This window comes from Nicotiana tabacum, chromosome 6, assembly GCF_000715075.1.
Source record: "Nicotiana tabacum cultivar K326 chromosome 6, ASM71507v2, whole genome shotgun sequence".
NCBI lineage: Eukaryota > Viridiplantae > Streptophyta > Magnoliopsida > Solanales > Solanaceae > Nicotiana > Nicotiana tabacum.
The window spans coordinates 67,659,692-67,675,705 of NC_134085.1; the positions used below are offsets into that span (position 1 = coordinate 67,659,692).

A 16,014-nucleotide genomic window follows, 5' to 3' on the forward strand; every position below is an offset into this window, starting at 1 on the left:
GAGGACGGTGCCAACTCAGGTGGGGGAGAATGTCATGGGCTGCTTTCCAGACACGCCCCATGACCCCTTGGCCGCGCCCCATGACGGCCTAGCAAGCCTCACAATGCCTAGCGCCATGGTCGGCCTCGTGGTCTTGGCTGCGCCAAGTGACAAGCGCGCATGCGCCTCTGTCGCCCCACCGATGCCTCTCGCCAGCGCCCAAGGGCTGGCCAATGACAACAGCGCCGCGCGCCCTGACAATGCCGCACGCGCAGATCCTGATGCCTCGCCAGCGCCCAGCTGCAGGCCCATTCCAGCAGCGCCTCGCGCACAGACCCTGATGCCAAGCACCAGTGCCCAGCCTCAGGCTAGCACATCAAGTGTCGCGCGCGCCCACAGCAACGCGCGCGCAGACCCTGACCCGCAAGACAAAGATGCTGCCATCGGACTTAGTTTTACCTTGTAATAATCTAAGTCCTTTTCATTGTAATCATAGGCTAGTTTTCATCATTTTCATTTCAGTGTGCTTCTACAGCTTTATTAGGGCTAGTCTTGTAATGTTGGTTTATTTTTTTAAGCATTATTAAGGGGGACCAAACAATCAAACATTTCAATCAGCATTTTCTGGTGTCTCTCCCCCTCGACACCGCATCATTGTAGTCAACATTTTCGTTCATCAATAAAATCATCATCATCATCATTCAAAACCCAATTCTCTCTCAGCTTCCGCAATTTGCTCACGACATTGGTTTTCCCGCACGGCACTGACAATCCAGTCTAGCGTGCGGCGAGGACCTCATTGGCGGACAACAACCGCACTGACATCGGTTGCTTAGCCTTACGTTACCCTTCTAAAGAACATCAGGAAGGCGTTGCGTAACAATAAGTATGTCCAAATGTTTTATTATTTTTTTAAAGGTTTTTAAATCAATTTATTTCCCCCTTTTATCCATAAAACCCCAATAATTATTTCCAAAATTATTATTTTTGGCAATTTATTTGTTGGACTTTTATATTTATGCTAAAATATAGCTAAGGTAATTTTTTTGCATATTTTTTACAAATTTATTTAGTATTTTTAAGCTAAATTGCATATAATTGCAATATTAGCCCTTTTAAGATTCAATTGTGTTTTATATTCATGAAATTAAGCCCTGTCATTTTAAATTGTTAATTATATTTAAAAATCATTTTAGTTCTTTCAATTTATTTCTAGAAATTAATTTACTATTTTTTATAATTTTAAAAGCGGAAAATTGGTTATTTAAATAATAGCCCAATTACATTTCAATTTTAGCCTACATTTGACCCCAAATTAAACCCAATTTCCCCGGCCCAATTCCCATTCAAACCCGACCCCTAAACAAATTAAACGACCCAACCCGGATTCCCCTACCTACCCTCTTTAATCCAGGTCGTTGATCATTCAGATCAACGACCAATATTCGTCCTTACAATTTTTAACCTAGAAAGACCCCTAAACCTACCTCATTTTTCATCAAACGCCACCCTTGAATCCCTCTTCTCTCAACTCTCTCTCTAAAACCTCTCATGAACCCTAGCCGCCGTCATCTAATCCCACCCTAATCCACTTTAACCCTTGCCTAATCCATGGCCTCTCATGGTCATTTGAGATATGTATCTATAGCTCCTGGGTGTTTGTTTCTATGGATCCATGGCCAGACCTCGAGGGAATTTGGTCCAGTCCTTGCTCGACTTCTGTTCATGGCCTTTATCCGGCCATTCATGACCTTTCCCCGGCCATTCATGGCCTTTCAGGGTAGATCCTTGACTTTCCTGGTTAGATCGGAAACTTTTAAGGTCTTTCTCACCTTCTCTAGAGTTTCCCGAAATCCTAATCTTTAAGATCTTTGAATTTTCTTTCAGATCTACCTTAGATCTGTACTTACTATGAATTTCTTAAGTGCTTTCTCGAAGGTTCTTCAAACTTTTCTTTCAAAATGACTCTTCATTTTCCGATTAGGGTTTCTCTTAACCTCTCTTTTAAAGATCTCTTCTCTGATTTTGGTGTTGTTTCATGCTTTTGCTATGCTACCTGTTTATGCTTTCCTTCTACTTGAGTCAGCATGTTTAAAACCCTAGTTCCTTTTAGTCTTATCCGAGTTCTGAAATTATTTGCTTAAATGTGTGCTTATATTAAGTTCTTCGTTTATGACTCTCTTTTATTTGTTCGACTTGTTTGATTTGAGTTATTTTCATCTCTTAAACTCGACTACCGTCGAAGCCCTAATTTCTTAAAAGGGGGTTTTCTCACTTATTACTACTGTGAGACCTTTACTTGTTTCTGATTCTCTTTACCTATTGCTACGTTTCTTCACTGTTGATTCTATGTGACTACTTGACCTACGCGACTACTGTGCTCCGAATATTTTTCTTACTACTGAATCCTAGCTTACCCTGTTGCTACTGTATGCCTCTGTTATATCTTTTGCTAATGTGTTTGGCCTCGCATGTCTGATGCTTCTGTTCATCTATTTATATACTGAAGTGCAGATTCATGTTTCTTCCTTGATTGATCTTGATCTTGTGACTGATTGCAAAAGCTTTTCTTTTATGAACCCTAATTTCACTCGCTTGTTTAAATTAATTGATTCCTTTTCTTTACTCTGATTTTTTACCTTGCTGAATCCTTTCCCAAAATAATCCTATTTTGTACTTAGACTTGATTGTTTATTTCATACTTTTACTGCCCTCTTATATGGCATTAATCAATCTGTCCCTAAATTGATTTCTTTCTTTAATTAAACCTACTACCCGTTGAACAGTAATTCCTTAATTAAAGGGAATAACTTGTGGTAATTGATTCTGACTTGTGATTGTTTCCATGTTTGTGTTAAGACTTTACTTATTACCTTTCCTCTTCACTCATTTTCAAAACTATAAATACCCACCCCCTCTTCTTTCAAGGAGACGAACAATCTGAGTTAAGAACACACACTTGCACTCAAAACTTTCTTTCTTTTCTCTACTACTACTTGTGCCATTGCTCTGTCTAGCCGGCTGAAAGACAAAGCTAGACTGTGGAATCTTGCTTATTTCTTTCTTTTTGCACTTTGCTTCTCTACTGGTATGTCCTAGTTAATCTTAAAGCATCACCAACAACATGTTTCTTTAGATGTTTCAGTTTCCTTCATTCTTGTCCACTTCTGCTTATGTTTCTGCAATCAAGTTACATTACTAGCATGTGAAATATGTTCCCTTCCCCTTTTTTTAAATTAATGCTCTCCTATGTGTATGAATCCCAAACCCCACATCCCCTCTATGTGTTTGTGTTCTCTGGCTGGTTTGTGGGCATGCCACATCATCTATTGTTGTGCATGACTAAACCTGACCCTTTTGGGGTCATATGCTTCATGCAATATAATCCCAAAATCCTTGACCCCTTTGTGTGTAACTGCTACTTCTATGTAGTTTGAGTTTTATTACTACTGTTTTCAAATCACCCTTACCACTTGCTATTTTCAACCAAGTTTTAAATAAATCTATGTATTTTGCACTTCCACTATATTCTTAGAACCTAGGTTCTGCCCCTCTTGTGTGAGCCTTGCCTTGGGACCCTTGAGCTCCCTCTGAACTTGGACACATAAGGGCTGACCCTTCCACACTGCACTCATCTCTATCTGGTTATGCAAACCTGGGTGTAAGTACTGCCCGGGGTCCCTTGAGACCCTTAGGGAACTTTGACACACCCAGGTCTGAGAAAGGCTTTGAAACAAGTGGCATTTGAGGTGGTTTATTCCATAACTCAGAGAGAAAGTCAGAATCAGACTTCCTATGGTTGTAACTTCTTATTTTGCTTTTCTGGTGTAATTCATTCATTTTTTGATCTGTAATAATTTGTAACAAGTATTAGGGACTGGCCAGTGAAAAGGGATGGGTAATTATGCATGTTTTAACTATTAGAAGGGTAGAGAACATGCCTATAGGATCTGTTATGTTTTAATTCAAGTTCTGCATGCTTTATTTTCACGCAGATAGAGATCATGCCTATACGAATTTCTCTTTAATCAAATAAATCCTACCTACTTCACTGCATGTTCCATGCTTATAGGATCAAAATCAGTCGTTAACACTTAGACACCATGCCTATAGGATCTAAATGGCTATAATCAGACATCATGCTTACAAGGTTAAAATCAGCTTTGAAATTAGATGTCATGTCTATAAGATCGAAATCAATTTTTTTAACAGAAATCATGCCTATAGAAATTTCGTTGTGATCAAATAAATCCTGCCTGCTTCATTTCATGTTCAACTAGATATCATGCCTATATGACCAAATCAGCCTTTAACACTTAGATACCATGCCTATAGGAATTGAAATCAGCTATAATAGAGATCATGCCTATAGAATCTAAAACCAGTATAGTTAAAATCAGTTTGACTCGTACTGTTCTGAATCAGTTTAAGCAACCTACTCCTTTTATTAATACAGACTAGAAAGCATGCCTATATGATCCAAATTGCCTGTTTAAATTAACCACTGCTCTGCTGCATTCTTAATCAGTGATAGATATCATGCTTATAGGACATCACCAATACACTTAGACAAGTCTTAGGTAATTGCTTAATAAAACTAGACTCGCCTTTGTTTAATTAGCAACTGCTACAACCAGCAGGCAGACCTGATTCGAACTTCTTATCTGAGTTATGTAATAAATTGGTCTGCTTTAACAATTAAAACATCCTGCCTTAGTACTTTAAATTCTGACCCTAATTGTGTTTAAGTCATGCCATTTATGTGCATTGTCTGCGGAGGTATATATGAGCCTCTTATTTGTTTATATGTTTCCCCTAATATGCAATCCTACGTGTTTTGTATGTCGCCTGAGCCTTTTAACCTTTAAAACCCAATAGTCAATCTAAACCCTCTTTCTTATAGAAATAGTAGTCCTAAATTCCTTTGGGACTGATAGGAATGGGACGGGTAATAGCATGCAATAGAGGTCGAGACTAATCCGTGCTTTAATACCTTAACGGGGTGAGAGGGTAGATATGGATATGATGACCGGTGCACTAATGCCGCATGTATTCCCTCTTTTGAGGAGTGTCATACAGGGTATCGCATTGATGTGATCCATATTGTAAATAAACCTAGGACCCCCCTCCTCCCTTTTATATTATCAAGTATTTGCAGAGCTGTAACTCCTTTTCAAAATCCACCTTTTAATAATTGTTTTCAAACTTAAAACCCCTACTATTTGAGCCTATATTTGTCTGTTTGCTACTTGTACAAAATTCACAAAAAACTGTCCGTCCGGGAACCACACTAGTGGATCCTGAGGGGTGCCTAACACCTTCCTCTTAGGATAATTTCAAGCCCTTACCCTATCTCTGGTTATCAAACAAACTTAGAAATGAACCCTATAGGTGTCCTAATGCACCTTAAATCATTAGGTGACGCCTCTTCAAATGCAAACCCAATTCCCAAAAGGAATGAGTTGTCCCATACCCAAAATGTCATAAACCCGATTTTCCGATGCGAATAGGGAAAAAGGGGGCGCGACATTCGCGATATACAAAATTCCAAAGAAACGCGATCGCAATCCAAGCTTTGCTAGCTCAGAACTCTCTCTTACGCGATTGCGAGTCCACTTCCGCAATCGCATAGAGCAACTGTTTCCTCCAGTCCAGTTTTCGCTTCACGATCGCGTCCTCCATTCCGCGATCGCGATGCATACTCGACACCAGAAACCAACAATTAATAAACTATGGATAATGGTCCGAGACCATCCCGAATCACACCCGAGACCCCGTCCAATCACACCAACCTGTCCCAGAACATAAAACGGACCTGCTCGAGGCCTCGAATCACATCAAACAATGTCGAAATCACGAATCACATCCCAATTCAAGCTTAATGAACTTTAGAACTTCAAACTCTTACATTCGACGCCGAAACCTATCAAATCACGTTCATTGACCTAAAATATTACACACAAGTCACATTTGACATTACAGATCTACTCCAACTTCCGGAATCAGAGTCCGGCCTCGATATCAAAAAGTCCACTCCCAGTCAAACTTCTCAAAAACCTTCAAATTTCTAGCTTTCGTCAAATGACCCCGAAATGACCTCCGAATCCACTTTCGGATGCGCTCCCAATATCAGTATCACCATATGGAGCTATTCCCAGACTCGGAATCCCAAACGGACATTGATAACATTGAAATGCACTTCAATCCAAATTTGAAATTCTTCCAATATGCCAACTTCCACAATGGTCGCCGAAACACTTCCGGGTCATCCAAAACCCGATCCGGACATACACCCAAGTCCAAAACCATCATACGAACCTGTTGGAATCCTCAAATCCTGATTCTGAGGTCGGTTACTCAAAAATTCAACCTTAGTCAATTCTTCCAACTTAAAGCTTTCGAAATGAGAATTTTCTTTCTAAATCAACTCCGAACTTTTCGAAATTCAATTCCGACCACGCGTACAAATCATAATACCTGAAATGAAGCTGCTCAAGGCCTCAAACTACCGAACAACGCGCTGGAGCTCAAAACGATGGGTCGGGTCGTTACATTATATACCTATGTTTTTAGAGATATTTCGGAGAAATAAATCATGAACTCACACATGTATTTAATTATTACTTTTCTAAAACTAATTTTTCCGTACACAACACATAGTATCAGCACGGTTTTGTATGTAGAAGACTAATGAAAATTGAAGAGGACTATAAACATGGTCAAAGTGTCTGTATTTATTTGTTTGTTTGTAGAGTACGTGTGGCTATTAAGCACCCTTCTATTTTTCCAGCAGAAGATTCAACCATGAAGATCTTTTGCGGGCTCTCATTCACGTTCATATTTTTTCCATTATTATTTAGGTTTTATTTCACTTGTTGGAAAAATATTTTCAAGTTAGTCAAAATCGTTCAAAATTGATGATGTATTGATATTTACTCCATCGCATAAAATTATATTTTTAACTTAGTCAAACTCGCTAACAATTAAAGACACGTTGATTTTATTCTGTAGTAAAAGAGGTTCAATTTTATTTCTGAATTAACTTCTAAATCAAATTGTATCATCATATACTGATTTCACAATTTTTGAGTTATTATCGGTTATTTAGCTAATAGATAGAATTCTTATTTGACGTTGTTCATTTTTCTAAATTGCTTTGTCTAATGAATGGAAGAAATCTACTCGCGGATCATGTGGTAACCTTTAACAATAATTTTTACATTTGACAAACTTGTAATATATTTTTTCTAATATTTAAAAATTTAAAATCAAATAATTATTATGAAATCTTTCATTATTTGAACCATATAAAGCCCTAATATTTGGAACTTTAAAATCAATTAAAATTTATCTTACATAAATTATTTTCTTGTTAGAATGATTTAATAAAACAATAATACATTCTATATTAGTTTTTAATTTTTGAACAAATTAGAAATATTTAGGAAATTTTTTAAATTCTAAATTTTGTCTGTTTCTTTTATGTACTAAATAATTAGTAAGAAAAGATAATAATTTCAAGTTTTTGTTTGTTCCTTTCTTTCTTATATTTTAGAATGAACGATCATTTTTGAACAACTAAATTATATAATAATCTTTATGTATAGTGAGGAATCAATAATTACAAATATATTTAAGAATACTATTTATTATATAAGATAACTAATTGTACCTAAAAGTACTATAATTACCTAATAAATTTAAAAATTATAAAAATGAGAAAAAAGATATTTTTTAATATAAATAGAGTAATGATTTAACAGATTACATACGAATTATGGTCTCTATCTATCTATCTATCTATCTATCTATCTATCTATTTATTATAAAAGTGGACGATATAAAGTAAAACATTAAAGAGAAAAAATGCATCATGCATATAAAATTGAGTAACATTTCTGCCTTTTAATCAAATACACGTTCTAAATATTTATCCACAATATATATATAAAATATTATCAGATATAAATTTTCTCGTGACCATCATCATTAAACATCAAATTATTGAAGCACCGATGAAGGATATTTCACAATTGCATGTCAAGTTCAATAAATATAATTTTAGAGAATCTGACTAGATTGTATTATAATATTATCATAAATTTCTTGTCAAGTATATCTTACTAATTAATCTCTCAAGAAAGAAGGCACACAAATAGCTTGTAATTGGAGGCAAAGCCTGGAATCCCAATAAGGCATATGAGGTAGGTAGAAAAAGATCTATTCATTCATTAAGATAACTTAATCGGATCAACATTCATCATTTTTAAAATATTTATTTTTTATGTCTATTAAATTAACTCTGATATATTCTTTAATGGAGTAACATTTATGTAATTTTTAAAGTTGTGTATTCAAAGTAAAGGGTAAAACCAACAACTTATTTTCTTATATATATTTTTGTTAATTGACGTGCTAAACACCTACAACGCACTACTAAAGTTAGTAATAAATAAAAGTGCGCTGATGGCTCAAAAACCTGACTCTTTGTCAGCGACAATTCTAACAAAAATAATGTATCATGAGCGTTTCCTAGCCAGCCATACATTAACTTCACAAAATCCAAAAATTCTTGGTCGGACATTCTCCAGCAAAAAGATGATTCTCTTTTTCACCGCTTAAGACGACTTCTTCTATTTTCTATTTACTTAAAAACAAAAACAAAAAAAGAAAAGAAAAGGAAAATGGCATCAAAATGGCTTCAGCTCAAGCTTTCAACTTCAGTTGGCAACGTAAAGTTTGACATTGGCATTGGAGTTGAAGTAGAACTACCTTGATAATCTCTTTGGCTAGTGGTTCGGCCAGATAATCTACCAGCATTCTCGACTCCACTTTTGATCCAAGCAATGTTGTTTAAATCTGTGGCTATGGCAGTTAACTCATGGCTAGAGACGGCGGGAAGCTCCTCATATTCAACAAACTCGGGCCCCAATAATGAACTACCAGAGAAACTCATGCTGGGAGCTGAACAACAACCATGGCCGCATCTCAAAGGTATTACGGGATCATCAGATACACCTTCAAGAAATTTACAGATGCCAAAGGGAGGTGAGGAGACCTGGAGTAGAGGCCCCTGCATGGGCACTGTTCTTGATGATGCAAAGGGAGCAGAAGAAAGGTTAAACACATCAAAGGCACCAATTTTTGCAATTGGGCGAGAAACAGATGGATTCTTTTCCATAATAGTGGAATGACATCTTCCAGAAACAAGATGTGGAATTTTTTCAGGAGCAGCAGACATTTCATTCGTAGGAGATCTGTCTTCAAACTGGCTGGGTTGGCATTGCATGAGGATTACTTCCCCTGCCTCTTGGGCTTTAGAATGATCATGATCTTCAAATGACTTGGTTTCTTCAGATGACACCTTAACTCTGTCAATGCTGCTATTATCTAACCTCTCACAATGTACTGGTTTAACCTTTCTAAGCCCAGCAAACCGGCGCCTCAATGTAGAGTTCCAGTGGTTCTTAATTGCATTGTCTGTTCTACCAGGGAGCAACTTTGCAATTGAGGCCCATCTATTTCCATGCACAGCATGGGCACTAATTATAATGTTGTCTTCTTCCTCTGCAGCATATTAAGGTTTTATCAGATTTGGGGAAGAATATGGTCATAAGAGAGAAGCACATGGAGAAGATTCTCAATGGAATAGAGAAACTAATAAGAACTAATTTCCAAAGAAACATTAGGACATCAAGATCTTAATCAGCCAAAAGGATACAGAAGAAAGAATAGTCTTCTATACATGGCCCACCACCTTTAAGGATATGTACTTGCCTAGGCGGGACAAAAAATTGTGATGTACAGCAGAGAAAGACACATCAGCAGATAAGTTTATGAATTCTAAATTCTTCTGGCATTATGAGGTCATCATCTTCTACTTCCCAAACAAAAGAGAGACCGGGAAAAAAAAAGCAGAAGCTGCAAATGTGAAATATCCAGAAACAGCTCTAGTTAAAAGGTTATCCATCAAGACTCGAAGGCCGTGATGAGGGAAATACAAGAAATGCCTCAAGGCATGATGAGGGTAATTTAATATAGTTATTTATTACAACATTGCTCAAATATCAAGCTAAGTTGTCAACTTAGCGGGGTTTTTGCCCCTCGACACGAGACATTTACATGTAAAAAAAATGATCTTTAAGACTTGATTAACTTGGGGAAGATACTTTTCACTTTTTTTGACAAATCAGGAAAAGTCTAGAGCTTCCAGTAACGTATTCCTACCTCCAAAAGCCAGGTAAGAAGAGAAGTACAATTCTCTACTTGTTTGGCTGAGTAAACTTGGAACGAACAGAAAATCCTTCCTATTTGAGCTAAGATAGTGCTTAACAACAACAACAACAACAACAACAACGACCCAGTATAATCCCACAAGTGGGGTCTGGGGAGGGTAATATGTACGCAGACCTTACCCCTACCCCGAAGGGTAGAGAGGCTGTTTCCAGGAGACCCTCGGCTCAAAAAAGCAATAGGAGATGATATATTAGTACCATAAAAATGCGTAATAAAAATAACAACAATATATAAGAGATACGAAATATGAAATACAGGATACGAAATACGAAATATGAAATAGATGGCTGGTATAGTACAACTAGAAGGTAAAGCCCTGCATCAATAGACGACCACTGACATTCCTAGTCTAACTCCTAACTAGATAGTCTCTCTCACTTGTGCTGTAGAAATATTCACACTCTCCCCTAACCTACAACCTTAATGCTCGACCTCCATAATTCCCTATCAAGGGCCATGTCCTCAGTAATCCTAAGTCGCGCCATGTCCTGTCTGATCACCTCTCCCCAATACTTCTTAGGTCTCCCTCTACCTCTCCGCGTGCCCACTACAGCCAGTCGCTCACACCTCCTCACCGGTGCATCAGTGCTCCTCCTCTGAATGTGCCCAAACCATCTGAGTCTTACTTCCCGCATCTTGTCCTCCATGGGGGCCACACCCACCTTCTCTCGAATATCTGCATTCCTAATCTTATCCATCCTTGTATGCCCGCACATCCACCTCAACATCCTCATCTCTGCTACTTTCATCTTCTGGGTGTGTGAGTTCTTTACCGGCTAACATTCAGTTCCATACAACATGGCAGGCCTAACCACTGCTCTATAAAACTTACCTTTTAGTAACGGTGACACTTTCTTGTCACACAAGACTCCCGACGCTAACCTCCACTTCATCCACCCCACCCCTATACGGTGTGTGACATCCTCGTCAATCTCCCCGATCCCCTGAATAACCGATCCGAGGTACTTGAAACTACCTTTCTTGGGAATGACTTGAGAGTCAAGCCTCACTTCAACTCCCGCTTCCGTCGGCTTAACAAAATGTGTATTTTATAAGTTGCTTCTCTTGCAAATTTGACCATGAATTAAATGTTTACTTCAGGGTTCAGTCAAGAGGTCTATCCAATCAATGCAATGGTTTCTTAATCCTAGATTGTCCTACAGAAAACCTAATAGCTGGTGCTATTTTGACAGTCAACACACCAATAGGATTTCTTTTAGACATATGAGGTGCGTCTCCTCACAGTTTTGTCAAATCAATATATTATCAAGCTTGTTATGTACTACAGGAGACATACTAGCTTCATATGCTCGATATTCCAATTTCCCATTCCATTAGGTGCTGCAAGCAGATAAACCAAAGAGAACATCTTTGACAACAACTGCAAATTCAAAATGCAAGTTACAGGAGCAGCTCTATTGTATATAAAATAAAAAAATTTAACACTGCTCTACCATGATCTCCTCTCTTTTCTTTTCTTCTACACTCTCCATCTTCCTCTTTCTTTCTTTAATCCAAATGATCTACAAAGATTTCCTTCATACCTCAATCAGGAAAGGTACACTCGGGAATCAAGCATCACATTCTGACTTGCTACTTTTTGACCAAGCATTCAAACAAATTTTCTCCAACTCTGACTCAAATCAGAAGAGATTTCACCTCAAATTAGAATCACATAACTATATCAATTTAAGATTTTTCCACAACTCAAAGGAAGGAATTTCTTTCTCTCAAGTATACTGGAGCTTCTTGTGAAACTAAATGCTAAATAGTGAAAGCTCATCAATTAGATTAAGGATACCTCTTATCGAGCAGACACTACAATAGTGATACAAAATACAGGTTAATGTCAGTTGGTCTATTAGTAATGCCATTGAACCATTCTAAAGGTAAAGCATTGACAATCAAACTCAACCAGAGATTTGAACAGCAAGCAAATGTAATCATTCTCTCATAGCACAGACTGGTTATATGTTAGGCAAACAAAGTTATTCTTTGATGCAGGGGATGGCTAATATGTTAAGCAAGGATGGCCATCCTGCCAAACAACAAACTAGATAGGTACAGTGCATTGTTTAGCGCACTGCCAGGGGCAATTTGTCTTGTAAATGCTGCACGCACACTTAGTTTGAGACTAAGGATGTAACACTTGTGACTGTTAGTGTGCCATATATAACTGACCGCAAATATCAGCAAGTGTAATTTTATTAACAACCCAAAGGCTCCAACTCTGATTCAAATCTGACGAGATTTCACCTCAAATTAGAATCACAAAACTATATCAATTTAAGATCTTTCCACAACTCAAAGGATGGAATTATTTCCTCTCAAGTATACTGGAACTTCTTGTGAAACTAAATGCTAAATAGTGAAAGCTCATCAATTAGATTAAAGATAACTCGTATCGAGCAGACACTACAACTGTGATACAAAATACAGATTAATGTCAGTTGGTCTATTAGAAATGACATTGAACCATTCTAAAGGTAAGCTTTGACAATCAAACTCAACCAGAGATTTGAACAGCAAGCAAATGTAGTCATTCTTTCATAGCACAGACTGGTTTATATGTTAGGCAAACATAGTCATTTTTTGACACATCGACCGGTTCATATGTTAAGCAAGCATGGCCATTCTTCCAAACAACAAACTAGATAGGTACAGTGCATTGTTTAGCGCACTGCCAGGGGCAATTTGTCTTGTAAATGCTGCACGCGCACTTAGTTTGAGACTAAGGATGTAACACTTGTGACTGTTAGTGTGCCATATATAACTGACCGCAAATATCAGCAAGTGTAATTTTATTAACAACCCAAAGGCTCCAACTCTGATTCAAATCCGACGAGATTTCACCTCAAATTAGAATCACAAAACTATATCAATTTAAGATCTTTCCACAACTCAAAGGATGGAATTATTTCCTCTCAAGTATACTGGAACTTCTTGTGAAACTAAATGCTAAATAGTGAAAGCTCATCAATTAGATTAAAGATAACTCGTATCGAGCAGACACTACAACTGTGATACAAAATACAGATTAATGTCAGTTGGTCTATTAGAAATGACATTGAACCATTCTAAAGGTAAGCTTTGACAATCAAACTCAACCAGAGATTTGAACAGCAAGCAAATGTAGTCATTCTTTCATAGCACAGACTGGTTTATATGTTAGGCAAACATAGTCATTTTTTGACACATCGACCGGTTCATATGTTAAGCAAGCATGGCCATTCTGCCAAACAACAAACTCGATAGGTACAGAGCATTGTTTGGCGCACTGCCAGGGGCAAATTGTCTTGTAAAGCTGCACATGCACTTAGTTTGAGACTAAGGATGTAACACTTGTGACGGTCAGTGTGTCATATATAACTGACGGTCAGGATGTAACATTGACTTCCATTAGCCTAGTTTACTCAATGGGACTTTTTTTTTTTTTTTTTGAATAAGTGAATTAATGAGGTATGTTAATCAATTCCCAGCTTTTCTCAATCCTCCCAGGTTATAAGAGGTTTCTTACTCAAGAGCAGTAAATTTAATAAGAAAATGAAGATGAATAAACCCAGTAAAACAACAACGGAAACATGGCAAATAGCCACAGATAGAGCATTCTTGACTTGGTCCCCTTTTGCACCCCCGGAAGATTTTCTATTTGCCAACTGCAATAAATCCATCTACATTAGCCTTGCAAATGCCCCTTGATATGTTAGAAAAACCAACATTTAGTACACATTACCATGAGTCATTGCACATAAAGGTGCAGCAAATCAACTCAAGTTAATACTTTAACATTTCATGTACGGAACACATTTATCTAATAATGAGCAACTTGCTTCAACGATACTATATTCAACAGACATTGCCCAAAGAGATTCCCAAGAAACGCATAGATAGTAAACTAGACGACAAGGAACTGAAGATGAGTCAAAACAAATATTCAGAAACATATAAAGAAATAACTGAAACCACTGACCAAAATCAACATTAGGAAGGTTATTTCCGCCTTAAACCCCATTCCCACAAACCCTACTAAAACTGTAAAAAACAGACCGAATTAAAACCTATTAAAACTAATGAAAAACTTTAAAATATTAAACGTAAATGAGACATAATCACCAAAAGGGCTCCAGATAAAAGAGAAACAGATAATTCAATATTTAAGCTAAAATTACCAATTTCATTAAGTGTTTAACACATTGTAAAAAGAGAGGAGCATCCGAAAGCGCAATGCTTTACCAGTAAAAGGCTTGCGCTTAACAGCAGGGTCGAGCTGATTACACCAGCGAAGTCGGCACGACTTTCCAGAACGCCCTGGAATTCCTCGGGCGATCAAGCTCCAGTTCCTCGCCCCGAATTTGCTAACCAGTTCACTCAATACCGCGTCTTCCTCCTGCGACCATGGTCCCTTCACTTTTCCTCCACCACCACCACCACCACCGCCGTTCCCGTCTCCACCGCCATCTGGCAACGTGACGTCACTATCATCTAAGGCCTTGAAAGCGACGGCCGATGGCTCGCCGTCATTGACGGCGGCGTCACACAGTTTAAAATTGCTCTGCTCCGCCTCATCCTCCATCGCTCTCGTTTCAGTTTTTTTCTCTCTCTAATCTTTTCGGTTTGTTAAAACTTAAAAGTGATCTGTTTTTCTCTCTAACTATAGACTATAGATATATAAGGGAAGCGCGCTTTGTGTATAGCTGTATATGAAACCGAACCTACCTGCCCCAACTGCAAAATATTACGCTGTTTCTTGCTCTCTTCATCGACAGTTTCGCAAGGCGGTTTACTCAAATGACTAGTTTGCTCTCTTTCTCATGTATAGACTTCGACGTTGTTCTCGTACTTGGGGTTGTTTCAGAGGTAAAAGAGTAATTTCAGAGGTAAAAGAGTAATTTCAGCGGTGTGCCTTTTGTCTCCCGGTGTAACCACCACCTTAGTGTTTGAAATTCTTGGACTTTAGTTTGAAAGATGGGAAGAAAGCTTTCGGTTCCACCCCTTCTATTTTACCCACAATTGCGATCAAACCCTTTCAAGCCCTAAAGTAAAGTTCCAATATTTCATTTTTTTTTCTTTTTTCCTTCAATTTTTTTCTCCTTTCATTTTTTATTTGATTTTATTTTTCATGTTTTATGACATTTCCCTTTCTTTTTGTTTTTTTGGTCAACAAAGAAGCAAACTTCTATTAACTAGCGAAAAACAGTATCATGGTGCTCTATTGGCACCTCATTACACAAAGTCTAAATTTAAACTAGCGACTGTTTTTTTAAGAGCAGTATCTGCTGCAGAATCTGGCATACAAAATGTCATGCCCCAAACCTGAAAAAGCGTTGTCGGCATTCGGTGCCATACTCGGTCCGAGCGTACCACTCTGTAACTGTGAACTCTGGAGGGGTAACCCTCAACTTAGGCCGACGAGGACATATTCTGAATCGTCTGAAAATAATATTTCTCTTATCTGTGGGGTAAACATACCCAAAAGCTGATATATATAACTGTGCAGGCCGATGAAGCCGCCATAAATATCTACATATATACAAAATATACAGAACTCGTCTACAAGCCTCTAGAGATGATTGTATCATGGTCGGAACAGAGCCTCGACCTACCCATCAAACCTGTATAAAAAAATAGACTCCAAGGTGACCTGGTAACTCTGAGAGAGTGGAGCTTACCAACCAAGCTGATGTTTGACTCTGTCTGCTAGGAAGGTCTATCCAACTGTCTATCACGACTTGTAGGCAT

General features: G+C 37.9%; 1 protein-coding gene across 1 annotated transcript; it reads right to left on the reverse strand.

The window, feature by feature from the left end:
* Positions 1-8,526: 8,526 nt before the first annotated feature.
* On the reverse strand, positions 8,527-15,259 carry LOC107799770 (transcription factor MYB25-like). The gene is made up of 2 exons (XM_016622917.2): positions 14,509-15,259; positions 8,527-9,546 (listed from the first exon to the last, which is right to left on the reverse strand). Exons 1-2 carry the CDS (start codon positions 14,846-14,848, stop codon positions 8,681-8,683), a joined length of 1,206 nt encoding a protein of 401 aa, XP_016478403.1. The 5' UTR covers positions 14,849-15,259; the 3' UTR covers positions 8,527-8,680.
* Positions 15,260-16,014: the final 755 nt, after the last annotated feature.

Coding starts and splice junctions, on each gene's coding strand:
- LOC107799770 (XM_016622917.2), bottom strand. CDS start 14,848: ATGGAGGATGAGGCGGAGCAGAGCAATTTTAAACTGTGTGACGCCGCC. Junction 9,547..14,508: donor TAAGCGCAAGCCTTTTACTG/GTAAAGCATTGC, acceptor AATATGCTGCAG/AGGAAGAAGACAACATTATA.